General features: G+C 42.8%; 1 protein-coding gene across 2 annotated transcripts in view; it reads left to right on the forward strand.

The window, feature by feature from the left end:
- The first annotated feature begins 5,685 nt into the window (after window positions 1-5,685).
- Window positions 5,686-24,563, forward strand: part of MECP2 (methyl-CpG binding protein 2) — a 60,812-nt gene continuing 41,934 nt past the window's right edge. The window contains exons 1-2 of one of the 2 annotated variants that reach the window (XM_027533892.1): window positions 5,697-5,822; window positions 10,914-11,037. In XM_027533892.1, coding sequence (XP_027389693.1) covers window positions 11,012-11,037 — 26 coding nt within the window. In that variant the 5' untranslated portion in view covers window positions 5,697-5,822; window positions 10,914-11,011. Of the gene's footprint in view, window positions 5,823-10,913; window positions 11,038-24,563 lie in introns of both variants that reach the window. The other variant, XM_027533891.1, reaches the window with a different exon arrangement.

The raw sequence follows: 24,563 nt of genomic DNA on the forward strand, positions 1-24,563 counted from the left end.
TTCTAAAATTTTGAACTGTTTTACCTTTCTTATTTTCTGTGGTCATTTTGGATTTGCTCTAAAAATATATATGCTTTCTATCAGTTCAGGGATTTTTAGAAAGAGTAAAAGTTTATGATCTCTTTGCCATGTCAGTAAAATCCTCCAGGTTGTAGCTTGTCTGTCAATTGCTATCTATACTATATTGTTCTTGTTTTTTATCTTATATAGTCCCATTTTCAAGGGGATGTATTTAAAAATTTTTATAGTTGTCCCATTTTTTAAAATGGCCCATTTTAAATTCTACTAGTAAATACTTTAGACTCTAGTTTATTTTTCTACTTTTCAATGGCAAGAGTGAAATTGTATCATTTAAGTTCCATTTATTCAAACTAAGGAATTTGGCAAGACCCTCATCATTGGTTTTCTGTTTCAAAAATGTCTTGAACACTTCCTCTTCTTGATCTAGAATTAACTTGTTAAAAGTCCATAAAAACGCCTAGATTTTGACTCAGGCAAATAATTTCCAGATTAATTTATGAAGAATTGACATCTTTATTATGTCAGCTCTTCCTTTCCAGAACTGCGGTAGTTTCTATTTTTTCAGGTCTTCTTTTTTTTTCAGTAAAGTTTTATACTTTTTTATATAGTTTTTTGTCATGTTTTATTGTTTATTCCAAACTGTTTTATAATTTTTGTGGCCTAAGTTGAATGTTTTTTTTCCCATTTCTTTTCCAGCTTGTTACTGGCTGGATCTGTATGCCTGCATCCTAACAGCAAGGGAATCCATCTGGGGTTAATGGGTCTTTCTCTTCAGAGTGAAACTCCAAGGATAAGGTTTAAAAGAGAACGGACAGTGAAGGATGGGTGTTTTATTTTACACGAATGATGTTGCACCAAAGATCTTCTGTTTCTTGCTTTGTTCCCATTAACACCATTAAACATGATGTTTGCTTGAAGTTTTTTAATGGATGATTTTGATCAGATTAAGAAAATTCCCTCCTATTCATAGTTCTCTAAGTTGTTGTTAATTTTCTTTTTATCATAAGTAGGTATTGAATTTTATCAAAGGCTTTTTCTGCATATATTGATATGGTCATATAATTTGCTTCCCTTAAATTTGTTAAGTCTGATTTTCTAATTTTAAGCCATCCTTGCAATCTTAGAATAAAACTCAGCTTGGTTAGGATATACCAATATATACTGCTGGATTCGGTTTGTCTAGAATTTTTACATCCATTTCCATATTTTGTGTCATCCTTTTATTGGTTTGTTATAGTAATTATATTAGTCTCATAAAATAAGTTTGAAGGAACTTCTTTCTTTTCTGTTTATGATTGGAATTGTTGTTGTTGTTCAGTCCCTAAGTCGTGTCTGACCCTTTGCAACTCCATGGACTGCAGCATGTCAGGCTCCCCTGTCCTTCACTATTTCCCAGAGTTTGCTCAAACACTTGTCCATTGAGTCAGTGATGCTATCTAATCATCTCATCCTTTGCCGCCTTCTCCTTTTGCCTTGATTCTTTCCCAGCATCAGGGTCTTTTCCAATGAGTCAGTTCTTTGCATCAGGTGGCCAAAGTATTGGAGCTTCAGCTTCAGCAGCAGTCCTTCCAATGAATATTCAGGGTTGATTTTTTTAGGATTGACTGGTTTGATCTCCTTGCAGTCCAAGGGACTCCCAAGACTATTCTCCAGTACCACAGTTCCAAAGCATCAATTATTTGGCACTCAGCCTTTTTTAGGGTCCAACTCTCACATCCATACACAACTACTGATAAAACTATATCTTTGACTCTACACCTTTTTGGCAAAGTGATGTCTCTGCTTTTTAATACGCTGTCTAGATTTGTCATAGGGCTTCCCAGGTGGTGCTGGGAATTAAGAAACCACCTGCCAATGCAGGAGACATGAGACATGGGTTTGATCCCTGGGTAGAAAGGCATGGCAACCTGCTCCAGTATTCTTGCCTGGAGAATCCCATGGAAAAAGGAGCCTGGTGGGCTACAGTCCATAGGTTTGCAAAAAGTTGGACACAACTGAAGCAACTTAGCAAGCACAGGTTTGTCATAGCCTTCTTTCCAAGAGCAAGCATCTTTTTATTTCATGGCTGCAGTCACCATCCACAGTGATTTAGGAGCCCAAGAAAATAAAATCTGTTACTGCTTCCACTTTTTCCCCATCTATTTGCCATGAAGTGATGGGACTGGATGACAAGATGTTAGTTTTTGAATGTTGAGTTTTAAGAAAGCCTTTTCACTCTCCTCTTTCACCCTCATCAAGAAGTTCTTTAGTTCCTCTTCACTTTCTGCCATTAGGGTGGTATCATCTGCGTATCTGAGGTTGTTGATCTTTCTCCCTGAAATCTTGATTACAGCTTGTGATTCATCCAGTGTGGCATTTTGCATGATGTACTCTGCATATAAGTTAAATAAGCAGGGTGACAATATACATCCTTGATGTACTCCTTTCCCAATTTGGAACCAGTCCATTGTCATATGTCCAGTTCTAACTGTTGCTCCTTGACCTGCATACAGGTTTCTCAGGAGGCAGGTAAGATTGTCTGGTATCCCCATCTCTTAAAGAATTTTCCACAGTTTGCTGTGATCCACACAGTCAAAGGCTTTGTTGTAGTCAATGAAGCAGAAGTAGATGTTTTCCTGGAATTCTCTTGCTTTTTCCATGATCCAATGGATGTTGGCAATTCGATCTCTGGTTCCTCTGCCTTTTCTAAATCCAGCTTGAACATCTCAAAGTTCTCAGTTCATGTACTGTTCAAGCCCAGCTTGAAGGATTTTGAGCACTACCTTGCTAGCATGTGAAATGAGTGCAATTTTGCGGTAGTTTGAACATTCTTTGGCATTGCCTTTCTTTGGGATTGGAATGAAAACGGACCTTTTCCAGTCCTGTGGCCACTGCTGAGTGTTCCAAATTTGAGTACAGCACTTTCACAGCATCACCTTTTAGGATTTGAAATAGCTCAGCTGGAGTTCCATCACCTCCACTAGCTTTGTTTGTAGTAATGCTTCCTAAGGCCCACTTGACTTTACATTCCAGTATGTCTGACTCTAGGTGAGTGACCACACCATCGTGCTTATCTGAGTCATTCAGACCTTTTCTATACAGTTCTTCTGTATATTCTTGCTACTTCTTCGTAATCTCTTCTGCTTCTGTTAAGTCCTTACCATTTCTGTTCTTTATTGTACCCATTTTTGCATGAAATAGTCCTTTTGTATCTCCAATTTTCTTGAAGAAATTTCTAGTCTTTCCCATTCTATTGTTTTCCTCTATTTCTTTGCAGTATTCACTTAAGAAGGCTTTCTTATCTCTCCTTGCTGGTCTTTGGAACTCTGCATTCATTTGGATATATTTTTCCCTTTCTCCTTTGCTTTTCGCTTCTCTTCCTTTCTAAGTGGTCTGTAAGACCTCCTCAGACAACCATTTTGCCTTCTTGTATTTTTCTTTGGGATGATTTTGGTCACTGCCTCCATACATTGTTACAAACCTCCATCCATAGTTTTTCAGGCACTCTGTCTATTAGATCTAATCCATTGAATCTATTTGTCACTTCCACTGTATAATCATAAGGGATTTAATTTAGATCATACCTGAATGGCCTATTGTTTTTCCCTACTTTTTTCAAGGTAAATCTGAATTTTGCAATAAGGAGCTCATGATCTGAGCCACAGTCAGCTCTAGGTCTTGTTTTTGCTGAGTGTATTGAGCTTCTCCATCTTTGGCTGCAAAGAATATACTCAATCTGATTTCAGTGAAAGTAAAATCCAATGCTGTGAAGAAGAATATTGCCTAAGAACCTGTAGTGTTAGGTCCATGTATCACAGTAAATTGGGTGTGGTCAAACAGGAGATGGCAAGTGTGAATATCAACATTTCAGGAATCAGTGAACTGAAATGGACCAGAATGGGTGAATTTAATTCAGTTGACCATTTTATCTACTACTGTGGGCAAGAATCCCTTAAAAGGAATGGAGCAGCCCTCATAGTCAACAAAGAGTTAGAAATGTAATCTCAAAACAACATAATGATCTCTGTTTGTTTCCAAGGCAAACCATTCAACATCACAGTAATCCAAGTCTGTTCCCCAACCACTAATGCTGAAGAAGCTGAAGTCAATCGGTTCTATGATCTATAAGACCTTCTAGAACTAATATCAGAGAAAGATGTCCTTTTCATCATAGGGGATTGGAATGCAAAAGTAGGTCAAGAGATACCTGGAGTAACAGGCAATTTTCGCCTTGGAGTACAAAATGAAGCAGGGCAAAGGCTAACTGGGTTTTTCCAGGAGAAGACACTGGTCATAGATAACCCTATGCGGGAATAAAATGAGAGCAAAAGCCGGTGGACATCTAAATAGCACCCCTTTCACTGTTGCTTTATCTACCTCAAATTCTTATCACTATGTAACATTTTATTTTATACTTTTTGTATGTTCACTCTGAATCTTCCCCTACAAGAATGTTAATTTGGTGTCTTATTCAGTACTCTGCATCCAGAGCCTGGAACAGTGCCTGGTACATAACAGGGATTTAATAAATGAATGGGGGTGGGGTAGGGAGTCACATCAGAATCAGACGGTTCCTTCTTAACTGGAGAAGTAGCAAAAAGAGAATCGGATGGATTGGATGATAGCTGGAATCAGAGTAAAGTCGCCTTAACAGACAGTACTATCCTGAACACTCCATTAGCTAAAGGGAAGTGAAGTGAAAGTCGCTCAGTCGTGTCTGACTCTTTGCGACCCCATCCAGGCCAGAATACTTGGAGTGGGGTAGCCTTTCCCTTCTCCAGGGGATCTTTTCAACCCCAGGATGGAACCCAGGTCTCCCACATTGCAGGTGGATATTAACCAGCTGAGCCACAAGGGAAGCCCTCACTAGCTAAAACTTTTTTTCATACTCTTAAAATATTTTTCTATACCAGCGTTATGGGATCTTAAGTCCCAAATTACCTCTTCTGGGCCGAGTGCTTATTTCTTTGTGTTCCCACTGCCCCCTCTGCCCACTCACCCCAAACCATCTCATCCAACCATGACAGGTTTCGTGAAAGCCTTGGCATGCACCCTCTTGCCCCACCAGAGTTGCAAGAAGGTGAAGGCTACAATTCGTTGTTCAGTTATTTCCCTGCCCCTCTGAGAGTGTGGCACACGGTAGGCTCAAATGAAAGAATGCCTTGGGTAGGCCTCGTAAACCAAGATTCCTTATTTGGAACAATGTCAGGCAACTTTGCTGCTTCTACTGAAGGTGGTGATACTGAGAAATGCAGCTGTTGCGGGAGGCTTATAGTAATGTACTTCGTGTGTTTGCGGACAGCAGGTCAAAGGCCCGGGATGGTCGCGCAAACAGGCGTCCGGAACCTAGGCCTTCCCTTGCCCCAGCATCCGCAAAGGCCTATTAATCCTTAATATTCAAATTCGGCCCACTAAACCATCCCCTCGGCGCCCAAGCCGCCTCTTTTCCCCAAATGACGGCCGTTGGCAGCCAATCGGCAGCTAGACGGGGCGTCCGCCCCCTTTTCCCTCGCCGGAACGGACACCGAGTCCCGCCAATTGGGGGCGTCGCCACCGAGGCCCCGCCCCACCCCGACTGCCGCATCCAATGGCGCGCCAGCTCGCTCAGGCACCGGGGGCGGGGCGCAGGCGCGCAGGTGCAGCTGTGCGCAAGCCGGCCGGGAGGGCGGGGCGCGACGTCGGCCGTGCGGGGTCTCGGCGTCGGCGGCGCGCGCGCTCCCTCCTCTCGGAGAGAGGGCTGTGGTAAAAGCCGTCCGGAAAATGGCCGCCGCCGCCGCTGCCGCGCCGAGCGGAGGAGGAGGAGGAGGCGAGGAGGAGAGACTGTGAGTGGGACCGCCGCGGCTGCGGGCGGGGACCCTTGCTGGGGGGCGGGGGGTAGGGGCGGGACGTGGCGCGGGAGGGGCCCGCGGGGTCGGGCGACACGGCTGGCGGATGGCGTCCCTCCTCTCTACCCTCCCCCTCCCGCTGGTGACGGCACCCCCCCCCCCCCCGGCGGCCCGTTACCCGCACTTGCGGGTGACCGTCTTCGGCGCGACCTCCTCAGGCTGCCTTTGCCTGCTTCCCCCCACCCTCCCGCCTTCGGCGCGCATCCCGGCCCCCCGGCCCCGCGGGCGCCCCTGTCGCCGGGGCTTCGCCTGTCGGGGCTGCGCGCGCGTCGTGCCCTTCGCGGGGCTTCGGGCCCGCGGCGCCGTCGCGCGCCCGCGCCCCCGGCCTCTCCCTGGCTCGCGCTTTCCCGTCTCCCTCCCTCGCGCGCCCCTCTCCCGTTACTCGGCCCCCCCCACTGGCGCGCGTGCGCAGTTCGCCTCCCGTCGGGAGAGTGCGCCACAAGGGCTCCTGGGCAGTCGCCCCCATCTCCAGGCTTTGCCTCCCCCTCCTTGTCGCCCATTCCATGACTTTCTGCGCCCCCCCCCGCCCCCGCCGCGAGCGAGTTCCTTTCGCATCTAGCAAGAACAAGTAGGTGGGAATTATTGTCCACCCACAAAAGGCACTAGACATTGTGTTCTTGGCCCCAGAGCTCATCAGAAAGAGGCGGTGATAGTTGCCATCAGGAGCCGTGGGGAGGGGACGGGGTGTCCGGCAGCACCCGAAGCGCTTCGATGGGAGCGCGCTCCCAGGGCGTTTGGGGGGGGGGGGGCATGTCCTCAGAATACGAGCGCCCTCCCATCCTTCCCCCCCCGCCCGCCCCCCTTCGCCGGCGATCTTCCAGTTACATAAGTGGAGTGGGGCTCAGTCTGTGACGGGCTTCCATAGTCCCGGAGCGCGCCGGGCTCAAGATCACCAGTACCAGATGGGGCAAGTTCACCGCATCGCCGGGGTGCCCATCACTTGGTCCCTGAAAGTTTATTTTCTTTCTAGTTTGCTTCTGAGTCACCCAGACTGAAACTCAGGTGACTGATTAGTGGTGTGGCAATGTTTTTTGTGGTTTTGCACTGAAGACTTAAGGTCATGGTGAAGAGTTTAAAAGATTGCTTTCACAGAGGAGACCGTTCACGGCCTTGCTGAGTGTGGATTCCAAGGGGGGAAAGGCTGGCTGTGGAATACACCTCTGTGGCCGTCGCTTCTACTGTGAGTGTGTTCGGTGTGGATTGGTCACAGCCGAAATGGGCTCCACCACAAAATTGATATTCCTGACTCATGGTCAGGCAGATGTGTGCTTCTCGTTTTTCAGGACCAGGAACGGGCTGCAAAGCCATTCAGAGTTGTGTCTCTGTTGTGCCGATCAGTGCCCCGAATTGTGAGATGGTAGCATAGAATTCTGTGGGTGGTTGGTGATCACAGAACCGAACCTACTGGCCTGTGAGGCTGAGTGGCTTAAGAGTTGAGGACTCTGGCAAGTTTTAGGCATTTTGTTACATTATGAAAATGAAGCATATTCGGGCCTTGGTAGCAAAAATCATTAACAGTAAGTTGCTATCCAGGAGAAATTTGGGTTCCACCGTCATAATTTTCATCTGCATCTGAACGATTTCAACTAAGAATGCCATTAACCTCTTGGGTCCTTTGAGATATGCTGAATCTTTATTATTTTTTTTAATCTGGCTTTTAGTTTTAGGTCTTTTGGGAATTTCTACTAGGGATTTAGGGAAATAAATTTATTTATGGGCTTTGAAGGATTTCTAAATCCTAGTCCTGGAACCTAGGAAAAAATTTGCTTTCATTTTTTACCCGGACGTATCAGAACGTTAAAGGGCACAATCAGTCTCAGAGGTGTAGGGTTGATTGAATAAGTTGCCACAGAACACCCATTCATGGCATGTCAGCGAGGGGGTGATCACTGAGGTGCATTCCTGTCTGCACACATAGATACACAAGCCTCTAATGAAGATTGCAAGGTTTGTACATCTGAGCCTCAGATGTGACCGGCAAGGGCTCGATTTTGTTTCCCATCATTAGCAGTGCGTTAGCCGCCTCGGGTGCCCCTCCAGTGAGCCGTTCCATCATACCCCTATCCCTTTAACCTGCACAGCCTCCAGAATATAGTTTGTCTGCAAAGTACCTGGTGGCATCTGAAGTCATGGTGTCCTAACAGCTTGAGGAAACCCTCTATGGCTTTCTTGCCAGTACACACCATACTCTTCTTTTGGTGTGACAAATTTGCCTGGAATGCTTGCAACCTTGAATCCCAGGTCTTTGTTTCACCTGACAGAGCACGATGCAGTCCAACCATACTCCAACTTTTGCGCTGTTTATGTTGCAGGAGGGTTCGAGTACTGTTTTGCATTTTATTTGCAATTTCCAGCCACAGCCCTTGTTTCCCGGCTGGCCCTGCCTCTTTGTGGCTGAATCTAGTGGGATGGGGAGGCACGCTGTGGAATTTGACAGAATTGGCTAGAGGAGTCCAATATGATGATGTCCCCCTCCTGAATACCCCTTCCCCCATGTGGAGATGGAATGAAAACCTTGCTTCTCGAAACTAGAATAAAGAAGAGCCGATTGGAAAGTGTTAGTTCCTTCTTGGAGGGCGCTTTCCCCTGCTTTACACCTGCCCTGTATTATTTACATGATAAATGATGTCTCCTGGAACCCGTGATATTTTGTAAAGGTGAATATCAGTGAAAATCTTTTAACTGGCTAAGAGCAGTTTGTGGCCAGCCTGCCCGAGTTATCTATGAGAAGAATATTATAGAAAGGGTTTGACTTTTGCAGTAAGTAGTGTTTCAAGCACAGAGAGGGTAAAGCATAGTCCTAGACTGGTGGTTCCAGGGAGTGTGGTAGACACCTGTTTGTTTTCCCCACCCTTTGCTGGTGATACGCACGCAGACCGGCCTCGTGTGGCTGGCAGACACAACCTTTTTTTCATGGGTAGAGCATTATTACTGCTCCAGTGGGAGGACCTTGTTCTCAGTGCTTCTGTACCAGTGTCTTACAGTCAAACTGTCATTGTCACCACTGTGCCTTTACCTCAATTTGGGTAGGATGGATGTAAAGTCTCTTTTCCTTGGACTCACTGACACAAAAGTTGTGCTCTTCTGCATTTACCTGGTCTCTTCTGCCTTTCTTTGGCACGGAGCCCCTTCCTATTGAAAGCTTGCTTTGTACGCCTTTGCTTAAATACTTGGTTCTACCCCTTTGATGGTAGGTATGGTGTGGGGGGGAACAGAGTGAGAGCAGGGCATGGCCACTCCCATATTTAAGAGGAGTTGTGACCATTCTGTTACAGAGTAAAGCCTTGGCCTTTTTCACTTCTTCAAGGCACAGTTACGTTGGTTCTGCTGGTGTATGAATGTCTTGAGCATAGCTGTTTTGTTATACTGCAGATGTCTGGACTCTTGGTATCAAGCCTTAGAAAGGCTTCCGTGCATAAGGGCTGGGGGTGCTCTATAACATATATATAGACCTGCAATTCACTGCTTTATTGGGTCTTCACCTAAGTGCTCTCATTTGCTGGCTCTTTTTTTTTTTTCTCTACGAAATCTTGAGTTATCAGAGATCTTAAACTTTCAGAGCTCGAAGGAACCTTAGTCTAGGTCCCTCAGTTTACAAATAAAAATGTAATTTACAAAAAAAAAAAAAGGCAACTGTGAAAAGTTGTGGCTCTTCTAGGGCTTCCCAGCCAGGATGCCAGTTTGATTTTTATTATATAGCTAACTGAGTAATAGGTCAGCTGGTAAAGAATTCACCTGCAATGGGGGAGACCCTGGTTCGATCCCTGGGTCAGGAAGATCCCCTGGAGAAGGGATAGGCTACCCACTCCAGTATTCATGGGCTTCCCTGATGGCTCAGATGGTAAAGAATCAGCCCGCAATGCGCGACACCTGGGTTCGATCCCTGGGTTGGGAAGATCCCCTGGAGGAGGGCATGGCAACCCACTCCAGTGTTCTTTACTGGAGAATCTCCATGGACAGAAGAGCCCAGGAGGCTACAGTCCATGGGGTTGCAAAGAATCGGACATGACAGAGCAGCTAAGCCCAGCAAACCTGAGTAATACTGTGACTTTGACTCCTGGGATTTTAGAGTGTTCTATGACTCGACTGTTTAAGGGAATTCTGAGGCCTCACTGCACCTCAATAGATAATTCCAGATACCATCCTGGTAGTTCCAGACCAGCAGTAAAAGACTTGGTTGGTGATGCACTTCTGAGTTTGATTATGTGAGTAATTGTGCCAATAGTCTCTTAAGTTGTACACGCTAGGCTTTTTTTAGTCTAAAGATAAAAGTGCAACTCTTGGGCCGGCAAGGTATCAGAAATTAGCTAATATGGGGTGGTTGAGGTTTTAACAAGGAAGTGTTGGTTGTCTTGATGAAAAGTATAGTGGCAGAAGACCTTCTTAGAACATGTGTCCAAAGGCAAAGGAGAAAGTATCACACTGTTAACTCAGTTTGTTGAACATTTTACTGATCTGAGAGGCCTAAAAGTGAGTGCTCAAAAACAGTCTTGTGTATGTCTGGGGATGGCTTAGGATCTCCCAGGGTACTTGGTTTCTTTTTGGTTCCACTTGTTTTTTTTTTCCTCTCCTGGCTAAAGCCTTTTTACGTGATGTCACAGCAGCTTGTTGCAACTTCAGCTGCTTGCAAATGACAGGACACTTTGCCTCTGCATTTCATGTGTTCTTGGGATGACATTTTGATGTTGCGTGTTCTCTGGAACATATCTTCGGTCTCTGGGTATTTCTGTATGATGTGTTGCACGAAATACTGGAGATTGCTTCCTAACTGTACGTTTTAGTATCAAAATGTCCCTCAGAGGTGACAAGACCTGTGATAGTGTCAGTTCTAACACTCATGAATCTTTCCTTCAGCACTGTGTGTTATCTGGCAGTAAATTTCAGTGTATCCTTTGTTTCTAGCTAGGTAAGCTGGGAAATAGCATGTTACTTTGTCTGTATGTATATCTTCAAAATGTCCCAAATAGCCCTGGGAAAAAGTCGTGCAGCACAATGGGGGCTTTCAACTTACGATTTTCTTTGTTTTAGGCTCCATAAAAATACAGACTCACCAGTTCCTGCTTTGATGTGACATGTGACTCCCCAGAATACATCTTGCTTCTGTAGACCAGCTCCAACAAGATTCCATGGTAGCTGGAATGTTAGGGCTCAGGTAAGTAACCTTCCTTTTTTTTTTTTTAGTATATGTCCTGGTTTGGCCATCTGTTTTTAAAAAAAAAAAAAAGGAATCAAACAAGATCTACTACTCTTGAACCATTATCAAAGTACCCCAAAGACTAAAGACATACGGTGCCAAACTGTGCCATATAATAAAAAAAAGTCACTTCCCTGAGCCCTGAAAGGTCAGTTGGGTTAAGGCTCCTTGGTAGCCACGGTATGATCCGGGGGCGGGTGTCAGATTAGAGCTGGAACTGGTGACCTGCCCCTTCAGTTCACCTTCAAGCAGGTCAGCTAAGCGGAGCTCTTCACCGGCTGCTCTGGCTCTCACCTAGCGGCCTTCAGCGCAGTGCTCTGTTTGCTCTGGTCTCGGGTAAATGACTTCCTGGTCAACATTAGCGAGTGGCGGTGATGCATTTGCAGACACGGGAACCTGCGTGTGTTCCCCTAGAAGGACAACCTTCTGCAAGCTGTGGCCAGACAGCAGAAAGAAAAGAAAGTGAAGTCAAATCAGTCATGTTTGACTCTTTGTGACCCCATGGACTGTAGCCCACCAGGCTCCTCCATCCATGGAATTTTCTAAGCGAGAGGACTAGAGTGGGTGGCCATTGCCTTTTCCAGGGTATCTTCCTGGCCCAGGGATTGAACCCAGGACTCCCGCATTGTGGGCAGACAGTTTACTGTCTGAGCCACCAGGGAATCGAGTGTGTGAATGCCACACACCTCCCACAGGGGCAGCAGAGAGCACCGTGAGGCCCTTCGGGCTCTTGAGACTCTAGAGCAGGAGGAAGGCCTTTTGAGAAGCTGGGGAGCTAGGCCCTCTGAGTCTGCCATGCAGGGGTCCTGTCACCCGCGCATCAGGTGCTTGGGCACGACCGCCTGGCCTTTGAATTTGGTCAGATTGAACGGTTCCTTCATTTCTAAACCGGCAGGCTCAATATCTTAAGCTTTTTTGGAGGCCACATCCACATTTGATGTTTTGACATCCAGATTGCAAACATCCCGTGTGGTAAGACTGAACACTCTAATTTGATTTCTCCATTTCTTCTCCGAAGAAAAACACGTGACTTTACACACTTGTGGTCCTCAGGATTCCAGCTGACCCCCTCAAATTTTGCACTTAGTTGTATCTCTCTAGTGGCTTCTGATGCTTCAGTCTGAAGCTGTGTGGACATCTGTCTCAGCCCATTTCGGGGCTGAGTGAGGGGCAGAGAGTTTGGATAGAGGAGCAGAAAAGGTGTAGACGGAAGTGAAGAGCATCACGCTTGTCTCCAGGTCACAAATTTGGTTCTGCTTCTGATCCTATGACTTAAATTGTCATTCCCATTTACCACTGCGGGGTGTGCTCTGGGCCCTGCTGACAGGACGTTCTTTGTACGCCACGTATTTATGCTGGTGGGAGTCGTGTGGCTGCTGCTTTGTGCATTGTCTCAGAAACTGTGTGGATGAAATGTAATATAGGCAGTGAATGGGTTTCTTCTGATAGATATTAGGCCTGAAGGAGTGATTGATGTTTTTAATAGTCTTTTTCTCCGATTGCAAATGGATTTCATAAAACAGACGGTGGCAACTCTACAATTTCTTCTAAACAATGTAGAAAGGAAGAGATGTTTTTAAAAATATCTCATTACTTGTGAATGGGAGAGACATGGCTGTTTGAGCTTCAAGGGACTTTGAAGTGAGCATGAGTGTGAAAGGCGCTGAGTCGTGTCCGACTCTTTGTGACCCCATGGAGCATACAGTCCATGGAATTCTCCAGGCCAGAATACTGGAGTGGGTAGCCCATCCCTTCTGCAGATCTTCCCAACCCAGGAATCGAAGCAGGGTCTCCTGCATTGCAGGCAGATTCTTTACCAACTGAGCTATCAGGGAGCTTTGAAGGGAATTCTCAAAGGACAGAACCTGTCTTTAATAGATAAGTACTTGATCTCTTACTACTTTTCTTTTCAAGAAATTATAAAAAATAATACATGGTGTTTTTTTTTTTTTTTTTTAAGAAAAGTCAAACTATTTTAAAGTATTTCAGTAAAAAAGCAAATGTTCCAGTACTCTCCACACCCACTACCCAAAGTAACTGCCGTTAATAGCGTACTGTAGATCGTTCTGATTCTTCTTCTCAGGCTCTGCAAATATGTTCCGTTTGTATTTTTGACAAAATAAGAATTGCATGGTATGTATTCGACATCTCCCATGTGATATATTTCTCTGCCTCATTTCTGTTAAATAGAAGCGTGGTTTGGTGCTAATTTACGTCATACAGTGTTCCCCTTTTGATTTTCTTGATGGTTCACTATTAAAGATGCTACTGGATTGAATGTCCTCAGGTGCCAGTCCTTTTGAAGAAAGGCTGCCTAGACTTGAAGTTGCCGGTGGGTACTTACCACATCACCTTCCAAAATGTCTATCCCGTTTCCCATGACAATCTTAGCAAGTACTACTTCTTGTATTTCCCATATCCTCCCAGAATTGGATGTCCTTTTTAAATGTGTGTTTCTTGGGTTATTACTAGGGCTGAACGTCAGTGGTCACTGGCCATTTGTATTTGGTTTTTGTGAATTGCCTGTTCATGTTTTGCATTTATTCTTCCATCGGGGTATTTCTTTTAAGTCAGTTTATAAGAACTCTTAATATATTAAGGATATTAATTCTCTGTCATCATGCAGAGATTTTTCTTTGTTACATGACATGACGATACTCATCTAGATTTTCTTTCTTCCTAAAAAACTTGATGATGTGCTATATTCATACATACATATTTGATACATGCAAAAGATTCATATAGTTACGTTGTCTTATGATTTTTGTACGGTATTTGGAATACTTGTGTTTGTATTTAACTTTGGGATTGGATAAGGTCTCGAGTCCAGCTAGCCAGTATGTCATAGCCATTTGTTGAACCATCTGGTCTTCACCTTTATCTTATGCCAACTTCAAGTGAACAGAGGATCTTTTACTTCTTTCTTTCTGAAGTTTTTTCTTTGTGAGGCTCTTGAGGGCAAGCCCATCAGCAGATAATGGTTTATGCATTCATCCAACAAATATTTTTGCTCCTGCTTTGAGCCAGGGATGGTGCTGGGTCCTGCACGTGCTGCCTTCTTCACTGGCCGTGGGGTGCTGGGGAAGGCGACAGAGGTCATGATGCCAGCTGCGTGGCTCCAGTGCCCATTCCAGAAGACTCGAGAAAATAGCGGATCTTCACAAAAGTAGGTTTTAGATAAACTAGGAGGACTCCAGAGGGTGTGTATATGCATGTGTGTGTTTTAAATTCTGACACAGAAGTCGGAGCCATAGGGTAGACTGCAACATAAGCATAGTTTGTTTTCTAACTCAGATAATTGCAGGCTGATTTGTGTCTTGATTTATGATGAGGGCTTTTTGCTGTTAAAATAGTTTTATATTCAACTGCCTTGGTTGTGATGGAATAAAAGTTGCACACTGATAAAAATGGTAATTTTCTTCTATGATGATTTTGAAGCTTTCTGTAATAGCTGATAAAAATAAAGACAGGGTTTTGGTGAATGTGATCTTTGGGGAACAAGTGTAATTTTTTGCGGCTGGCATCATTTAAATCTAATAAGTACCCTCAAAACTGAAGTGGAATCCTAATTTCTTTTTGACTTAAAGAAATGACATAAGTGATACGTGATTAAGGAAAAGGCTTCTTGTGTAAGGCTGAGGTTTTTTAATGATTACTTTAAATACGTATATAACAGTACAGCATTAAAAAGGTGGTATAAAAGGTTGCATGGTATAAGATCTCCTTGCCACCCTGTCCCCAGACAACCATTTCTCCCTGAAGGCAACCATCATTATCAGTTTCTTATAAATCTGTGAGTGTGCATGTGTAATTTTGAAATTGTGAAATGTTCATAACAGAAAATTTTCTGTTTTAACTATTCAATGTGCAGTTTAGTGACACTGAGTACATTCTCTTTGCTGTGCAGCCATCACCACTGTGTATCTCCAGAGCCCTTTTATCTTGCAAAACTGAAATGATACCCGTTAAATGAGAACTCCCCACTCTTCCCCACTCTCAGCCCCTGGCAGTTGCTCATCTACTTTGTCTCCTATGAAATGGACTATTCTAGATACCTCATATTATTGTATATTTTTCTATATGTGTTTATGTATATATCTTATGTGTGTGTTTTTTTACCAAATAGTAAAACACTGTGCACATTTGCACAGTTTGCTCTTTTTAGTTAATATATTTTGATGCTTGTGTGATGTGAATTTCCGTAGAGACATGTCACTCATTTTAAGGGTTGAGGTAGTAGTCCATTATGGATACACCATAATTTCTTAACTGATTTTCTCTTGATGGATATTTATGTTTCCAGTGTTTTTTATTTCATATGTTGTAGTGAATCATCTTTTATATAATACCATTTTTCACAGCCAAGTTTATCTGTAGGAGAAATTCGTAGAGCTTGAACTTGCTGGGTCAAAGAATATATGCATTTTAAACTTTGATAGATATTGCTAAATCAAGGATGGCCTTCCAGTTGTGTGGTTTTAGAGGGGAAAAAAATTACATTTGAGTAGATAAGCACAAATTTGTAGAGATTAGAGAGCTGTTTATTCGGATAGGAAGAAATTATTTTCAGCAGTTAGCATGAGAAAGCAAAACTTCAGAAGCTTCCATTTCACGACCTAGTGTGAACAGAGGAGCTGAGACAGGACCCTTTATTTGGCAAGGAGAACGTCAGCCTGTTCTCATTTGTGGATCTTGAAGAAAATGGAGTGTTTTTATTTTGGTACCGTTCTAACTTGCAGCGGTTCCTTGGGACTCAGGGTTGAAAAGCGCCCGCAGCTGCTGAATGTTCTCCCTTATTTGTGTTGTGACGTCATAAGGAATACCCTGAAAGTATTCAGGACCATATTGCTGTCGCCTTGTTTCTCGTTGACTGTGGTACTCTATTGCAGTCCTTTTTTCACTTACCTTGGACTAATTGAGCATCTGTTATTTGTCACTTCCTGCCCTAGATGCTGGGGACTGTTCATACACTCAGTGATTTTCTGGTCTAAAAGACAACAGGCCAATACGCCTTTATTTTACAAGGGGCTAAAGGTGACAGTGGCCACTTAGAGTGCACGGAAACATTAGATCCCACCTGGACTCCCAGGTAGAGTCAGGGAAGAGACTTCTTTGAAAAATGACCCCCCCACCCAGGACCTGAATGATAAGGCACCATTAAATTCCAGGAGGAGGCACATGCAGAGGAGAGGGCTGTGCGTCTGGAAGCTCGGACGGGAGGGAACTTGGAGAGTTCAGGGTGGGAGGATGGGGCAGCAGGGGGTCTCAGAGAAGTTGCACTGGCAGGGATGCTGGTGGCAGAGCAGACCCAGCTGGCCTGGCTGTGCCAAATAGGCTCAGTCTTCCTTCCAGCGGCCTCACTCTGAGAGGGTCCTGAGCCCCAGGAGGTGGTGGCAGGTGCTCCAGCCACCTGGCCTGTCCCCCCAACCCCCGGGTTCTGGAGGCCATCTGCCCATCAGACCCCAGGGGCTCCCGTTCCACGTCTCCTCCTCAAACCTGATCCTGGAGACTGAGAGGTTGCCCATCCCCCGAAGGTGATGGAGCTACTCCCCAGACAGGCCAGTTTATAACCTTCGGAAGTACTTTGCGAATTCCCAGGATGGTGCCCTACCGCAGGTGACATTCTGCAGCTTGTGCTTTTTACACACTCCTTGGCTTTTGAGCCTGGGCCGTGTTGCTGTGTGCAGCCCTTCATTCATTTAACTTGTCTCCTTGTGCTGTGGAAACATCTTTACAACCGAAGTCCCACCAGAGCCCTGAGGGAGAATGGAATTGTCGAGAAACAAGGATTGACATCTGGTTTATGTTTACATCCTTCGGCTCTATTAACTGAGAAGATATTTTTATTTCGGTGTTTGTGAAAACTTTCCACAAAAAAAAGGCATCCATTTTCTAGACTTATTAATAGAGCAGTCCGAAGGTTTTATTTTTAGTTTTGAAAGAAATCAAAGCAGGCTTCTGAGATAGGCACATTTTCCCTCATTCCCATCTCCTTTTCATGTTTTGCTGCTAAGACAAACATGAGCACTTTTCAGCATGAGCTGGCTGTCTCCATGTAGATTATTTTTGAAAAATGTAAGCACTTGGGTTTTTCTGGGGTTTCTACTGGTACTTAAGTTTTGACATTTCTTTGAAAAGTATTTTAAATCTGTATATACATTTTTAGTAATTTGTTTTTAAAATACAAATGTCTGTGTTTTGGGGTTTTCTGTTTTTGTAAACAGCAGAAGGTATTAGTCTATATTAAGTACTAATTTGCTCTAATATTTTCAGCTGTTTTTGGAATTACACTTGGCAAAAAAAAAGAGACAAATGTCTGCAGTTGTGACAGTTTGTCTTTTTGTTCCTTTTAACTCCAGAATAAATAATTCTAGTGAATTTTTTTCTAGGCTTGTAAGAACACAGGAATGATTTGAGTCATTGTAATAAGTAGTTAGGCAAAATTGAAAGTCTTTTTTTTCAGTGGTATGACCCTGTAAGAAACTGTTAATACAGCCTGTGAGCAACTGTGTAAAATTTCTTAACCACTCTTCCAGATTGTTTAAGACAAAAGAAAATGAACAACCAAACAAAAATACTGTTCATTATGCTCTTTATTTTTAATTACATAAGTAAAGCATCATTCTAGGAAATTTAGAAAATGCATGTGGAAATTACTCTGGAGATTCCAGCATGCAGAGAAAACTGCTGTTACTGTTTGGTGTGTATCTTTCTAGAATGAGGGTTCTGGCTCAAGTTTGAGAAGTTAGGGGTTCTGTAACCTTGGATATATACTTGGCCTTTATTTTTACTAACCTCTCAGTAAAAATTTAATGACAGATGTAGGCAGCAGACCATGGTAGTGTTAGGAGTACCTGTGCTTTTGTTCCCAATAGAGAGCAAAGATGCTTTCATATAGTATTCCATGCAGTTACAGAGATTTTGAAATATTGCTCGTGTTCATCACAACTCAAACTTAGTTGTCAGACTCACTTCCAGATCTGGCTATTTATTTAGTGGTTTACTAAAGAGGCACATATTACTCTTAATACCAATTCTCAAAGTAAGTTGTTAATCAATTTCTATTTATTTTATTTTATGTATTTGAAAACATCCTTCTGAGGAGTGGTTCAGAGGGCCAAAGTCCATTATGCCATGCAACTCCAGATATAAGAACAGCCAACATTTGAGTGGTCGCTGTGCCAGGGAAAGAGATCAGGAAAGCCCTAAAACACAGGTGCATTAAAGAGAGACAGAATGACGTGAAAAGTGAGTTTAAATTACTATATCAAATATTTTTTATGAACACATTAATATTTTCCAGATCCTGTGCAAAGTGTACTACAACTGGCAAATAATAACCTAAAGGTTACCTTTGCTATTGGCATTTTAAATATCCTTCTAGAGTCTTCTTTACACACCTGTGTATATGTGTCTGTGTTTTACTTATCAAATATTTATTTGTTTTTTGGCTGCACTGGGTTTCAGTTGCAGCACATGGGATATTCAGTCCTCGTAGTAGCATGCAGGATCTTTTAGTTGTAGCATACAGGATCAAGTACTCTGACTAAGGATCGAACTCGGGCCCCTTGCATTGGGAGCATGGAGTCTTAGCCACTGGACCACCAGAGAAATTCCTACATGTTGATTGAGATAAATGGGATCATATAGTATGTACTGTTGTAACTTGCCTTCTTTCCACACTGATAATGCCATAGATATCTTTCCATGTCAATAAAAATACGTATCATCACTTTTCTCTACAATAAAAATAACTTGTGTTTTCTAATTATAAAAGTAATAACTGTTTTGTGGGGAAAAAATGTTTTTTAGAAAATATGGGAAGAGGAAACGGAAGGATTGTCCATAAAACTGACATCTACACATAGATAATGTTTTTGTGCCATCATTTTTAATGATCACCTGACATTTTATTGATGGCTCTATGTTGATTTAATTAGAGCTGTTTCCATTATTTCTGTGCTTTCATTTCTGTGTGGCTGTGTGCTGACCATTCTACTCTGTGCCTGTGTCTCTAGCTTGCATCTCTAACCTCTTTTTTTGTTTGTTTTCTTAATTACTTTATTTTAATTGGAAGATAATTACTTTACAATATTGTGATGATACAATATTGTGATGATTTTGGGCGTCTCTAACCTCTTGAGCCCTGCATTGGATGGCCTCTTCAGTCTTTCCCCCGGAGTTGCTCCTAGCCGTCTCAAACTTAACAAGTCCCAAACAGAACTCTTGCTTTTTTCCCTCCTTCAATTCTGCTTTGGACACGACTGAGCGACTATACACCAACAATGGGTCTGCTTCTCTTCATAGTTTCTGTTTCATTAAATATCATCAGCATCCGCCCAGTTACCAGTCTAAAATTCTAGGAGATGTCCTAGGTTCTCACCTTCCTCTAATCCACCAGCAAGTACTATGGGCCTCCACATTCAAAATGTACCTCAGAACCAACCACTTGTCACCACCTCCACTAAGACCTCAGTCCCCACCACAAGTCACTTCTCAGACGGATGCTCTAAGATTTCAGGTCACATACTGAGCAGCTTTCTCACCCACACTTGGAAACAGCTACATCCTTCATAGGCCTTTTTTTTTTTTTTTTTTTACAGTGATACTTAATTCTAAGTGATTAAATTTTTCCACGTACAAGTACTGGGTTCCTTGCTGCTCTGTGTTGAAGAATCTGCAGTTCATCAGGCTGTCATCCAGTCATTCATCCCATGACAGAATTAAGTGTCTACCGTACCTGGGGCAGTGTGGTAGGCAGGCTGTAGGGTGACCGACACAGAGTGGCATCTATTTTGCATGGAGCTCAAGTGTGACTGGAAAGAGAGACTTTAAATAATTTCGGAGAGACAGACTTTAAATAATTTTCAAGTGATTATGTAATTACAGTGGGTTCAGTGTTCTAAAGGAGGAGTTGGAAGAGGGTTCACTGTGATCATGTGTAATGGAGGAATAGCCCAGCCTTGGGAGGGATATGGAGGCCCGCCCTAAGGAGGCAGTGCTGAAGTGAGGGACCAAGGGGGCAAAGCCCAGAGTGGAGGAGGGCTTTCCAGGTGGAGAAGAGTACCTGTGAAAGCCCCGAGTCTGGCCAGAGCTTCATCAACTGAGATACTTAAGCAGGCTACGGCAGAGCAGGGGTTGGGAGCTGAGATGCAGGCTGAGTGGCTGACAAGGTGGGTGCAGGATTTTTGACATTAATGTCATAATAGTAGGGAGCTATCAAAGGGTTAGGCTGTTTGGATTTTGATTTTATAATCAAAGTATTACAGCCCCTTGATAACAGCATAACCTCAAGGTTATGGTGAAAACAACAGTCTAGCCCTCTCCTCTCCTGTTCCATGACCCAGAGATGCGATGCCAGCTTTACATGGTGTCTCCTTTGAGTTTCTTTGGTTACTGTCAGAACTAAATTGTATATTTATGTGTCTTTCTTGATTTGACAACGTTGGGGAGTTACAAAAGAAGACAGCTTACATTACCTCCCTTTCTGGCATTCATATTCACAACAGTGGTTCCTGTTCCATCACCTTTAGTCCATAAAACACTTCCCCTCTCTGGAAGGGGATATAATAACCCTGGATCAGTAAAAATGCTAAATGTTTACCTTTGATAACTAAATTCCAGAGTAAGGAGCTGGTGTAATGATCACCTGAAATGGTGGCAAAATATTTGCTGTTGTATTTTCTGTTCTCTTTCATGTCAATATAGACTCGTGGAATTTTACTTATTAAATGTTTTACTCTGCAGCCAAAGTCACTATTCTTTCTTGATCAAATTATTCCAAATGTGGCCAGTGAGATTCCCTTTATGCTGGCACCTGTGTCATCTTGGCATACCCTTATTAATTAGTCTTTGAGTGATTCTTTGCTTTCTGGGATAAGACATTCCATCCCAATGTGTGCTTTTCCTAACCCAGAACTGGTTCCAAGAGTTCTGGATCCTTTTAGTGGGAAATGGTATTTAGAATTTCAGTGTTAGATGTGCACACTCTTACTGGGATGCCATTGTATCTATGATCTTTCAGTGGACAAAGCTAGAAAACATACTGAAAAGCTTTCTTACCTCACAAATACATAACGATGTCTACAATGGAAATTAACATTAGAGGGTTTGTCATTAAATTAACATTAGTGGATTTGTCTTCAACTTTATTTTACCCTTATATATCTTTTTCTTACACAAAAAAAGTTCATTCCTAATTAACATTAAAGGTTACTTAATCTTGTAATATACATAAAATAATTATCAAATTATAATGTCATTAGTACTACGAAAATAATAATTATGAATGAAGTTTCAGATTTCTTCTTGTCCTTAGGATATATCTTACCAGGGACGTAAAATCAAGATTATTGTGTTCAAAAACCACCTGGAGGATTTGCTTCTAGTAGTAGTGAGGTAGCTCATTTTGGACTACCTCCCACCTCCTTGCAGATAACAGCTAACAACTCAAAGACAAAAATAAAAAACCACTTGTTTTAAGGCACTAGAGAGAGACTGAAAACAGGCAGAAATTAGAGGGAAGTCGATACTTGGAAGAAGGAAACTGCATTAGATGAAAAACAGCTATTTACCCACAGGCAGTCCTCCTCAGTGCTGCTGCAGGGAAACAGAAACTTTGATAGAGTCCTAGACTCGAGGGTTAAGGAATAAGAGGAATGAAGGCAGAAATTCTGGAAATCAGATTAGCCACAGGCAGTGGGGAAGGTAGGCAAATTCTTCATAGAAACTCTACCCAACTCCAGCTAAGGCAGAAGGAATGAATAGAGATTTCACCTGCTGCTCACCACAGGGAAGACTGAAGATCTCTTCAAGAAAATTAGAGCTACCAAGGGAACATTTCATGCAAAGATGGGCACAATAAAAGAAACGGTATGGACTGAACAGAAGCAGAAGATATTAAGAGGTAGCAAGAATACACAGAAGAACTACACAAAAAAGATCTTCATGACCCAGATAACCACAATGCTGTGATCACTCACCTAGAGTCAGACATCCTGGTTTCTGAAGTCAAGTGGGCCTTAGGAAGCATCAATAAGAACAAAGCTGGTGGACGTGATGGAATTCCAGCTGATGTATTTCAAATCCTAAAAGATGATGCTGTGAAAGTGCTGCACTCAATATGCCAGCAAATTTGGAACACTCAGTAGTAGCCTCGGGGCTGGGAAAGGTCAGTTTTCATTCCAATCCCAAAGAAAGGCAGTGCCAAAGAATGTTCAAACTACTGCACAATTGAACTCATCTCACACGCTAGCAAAGTGATGCTCAAAATTCTCCATAGGCTTCAACAGTATGTGAACAGAACTTCCAGATGTTCAAGCTGGATTTAGAAAAGGCAGAAGAACCAAAGATCAAATTGCAAATATCTGTTGGATCATAGAAAAAGCAAGAGAACTCAAGAAGAACACGTACTTCTGCTTCATTGATCGCACTAAAGCTTTTCACTGTATAGATCACAACAGACTGGAAAATTCTTAAAGAGATGGGAATACCAGACCGCTTGACCTGCCTCCTGAGAAATCTGTATGCAGGTCAAGAAGCAACAGTTAGAACTGGACATGGAACAATGGACTGGTTCCAAATTGGGAAAAGAGGCTGTATATTGTCACCCTGCTTATTTAACTTATATGCAGAGTACATCATGAGAAATGCCAGGCTGGATGAAGCACAAACTGGAATCAAGATTGCCAGGAGAAATATCAATAACTTCAGATATGCAGATGACACCACTCTTATGACAGAAAGTGAAGAGGAACTAAAGAGCCTCTTGATGAAAGTGAAAGAAGAGAGTGAAAAAGCTGGCTTAAAACTGAACATTAAAAAAAAAACAAAGATCATGGCATCCAGTCCCGTCATTTCATGGCAAATAGATGGGGAAACAATGGAAACAGTGACAGACTATTTTCTTGGGCTCCAAAATCACTGCAAATGGTGATTGCAGCCATGAAGTTAAAAGATGCTTGCACCTTGGAAGAAAAGCTATGACCAACCTAGAGAACATATTAAAAAGTAGAGACATTACTTTGCCAACAAAGGTCCATCTAGTCAAAGCTGTGGTTTTCCCAGTATGACTCTGGGAATGATCGTGATTCTCACATCCCAGTCATGTATAGATGTAAGAGTTGAACCATAAAGAAAGCTGAGCACCGAAGAATTGATACTTTTGAACTGTGGTGTTGGAGAAGACTCCTGAGAGTCCCTTGGACTGCAAGGAGGTCAAACCAGTCAATCCTAAGGGAAGTCAGTCCTGAATATTCATTGGAAGGACTGATGCTGTAGCTGAAGTTCCAATAATTTGGCCACCTGATGCAAAGAACTGACTCACTGGAAAAGACCCTGATGCTGGGAAAGATTGAAGGCAGGAGGAGAAGGGGATGACAGGATGAGATGGTTGGATGGCATCACCAACTCAATGGACGTGAGTTTTCGCAAGCTTTGGGAGTTTGTGATGGACAGGGAAGCCTGGTGTGCTGCAGTCCATGGGGTTGCAAAGAGTTGGACACTACTTAGCAACTGAACTGAACATGCCATACGTGAAATTTAATTCAAGATTAATTATGGATCTAAATATAAAGCTTTTAGGAAAAAGCAGGAGAATGTCTTCACAATCTAGAGATAAAGGTTTCTTAGCATACAGAAAGCAGTAATTATTAAAGGGGAAAATGGATACATTGGACTTCATTAAAACTTAAAACTTTTTCTTTTCCAAAGGTAAGATTAAGAAAATGAAAAGACAGAAGTCATTGAGAAGTAGTTGACACAAGTTGTAAATAGGAAAGTCGTATATCTGACAAATGACTTATATCCAGAATACATAAAGAACTCTTTCAATTCAATAATAAAAAAGACAGTCTATTTTTGAAACAGGAAAAGATTTTAGTAAGTACTTCATAAAGGAAGGCATTTGAGTGATGACCAGTTTTCATGTGAAAAAGTACTAACAGTCATCAGAGAAATGCAAATTAAAGCCACAATAAAATACCACTACACACCCACTGGAAGGGCCAAAACTGAAAACTGACAACACCAAATGTTGCTGAGGATATGGGGTGGGGCTGACTAGAAACTGGTGCCAGGGAAACTTTCTGTGACCATGGTAACATCTTTTATCTTGATAGGGTTTGGCTTATACAGGTGCATACACTTGACAGAACTCATCAGATGGTACACTTAAAATTTGTCATTTTACTGGATGTAAATTTTACCTAAAAACGAGTTTTCATCTCTAGTCAATGGTATACATGCTAACTTGTTTGGAGATGAAGCGTACTGGTGAACTTTGAAATGCATCAAAAATAAGATGGATTGATGTGTGGATGAATCATGTCAATAATGGTAGAATCTGGGTGATATATATATGGGTGTTCTTTGTACAGTTTGTTCAATTTTTCTGTATGTTTGAAATTTTTCTTCATAATGTGTTGGGGAAAAGTCACTTGGAATAATTCTTTTTTGTGTGGTTATGTTACTGATTTGATGTAGTT

Source organism: Bos indicus x Bos taurus, chromosome X (genome assembly GCF_003369695.1).
Source record: "Bos indicus x Bos taurus breed Angus x Brahman F1 hybrid chromosome X, Bos_hybrid_MaternalHap_v2.0, whole genome shotgun sequence".
NCBI lineage: Eukaryota > Metazoa > Chordata > Mammalia > Artiodactyla > Bovidae > Bos > Bos indicus x Bos taurus.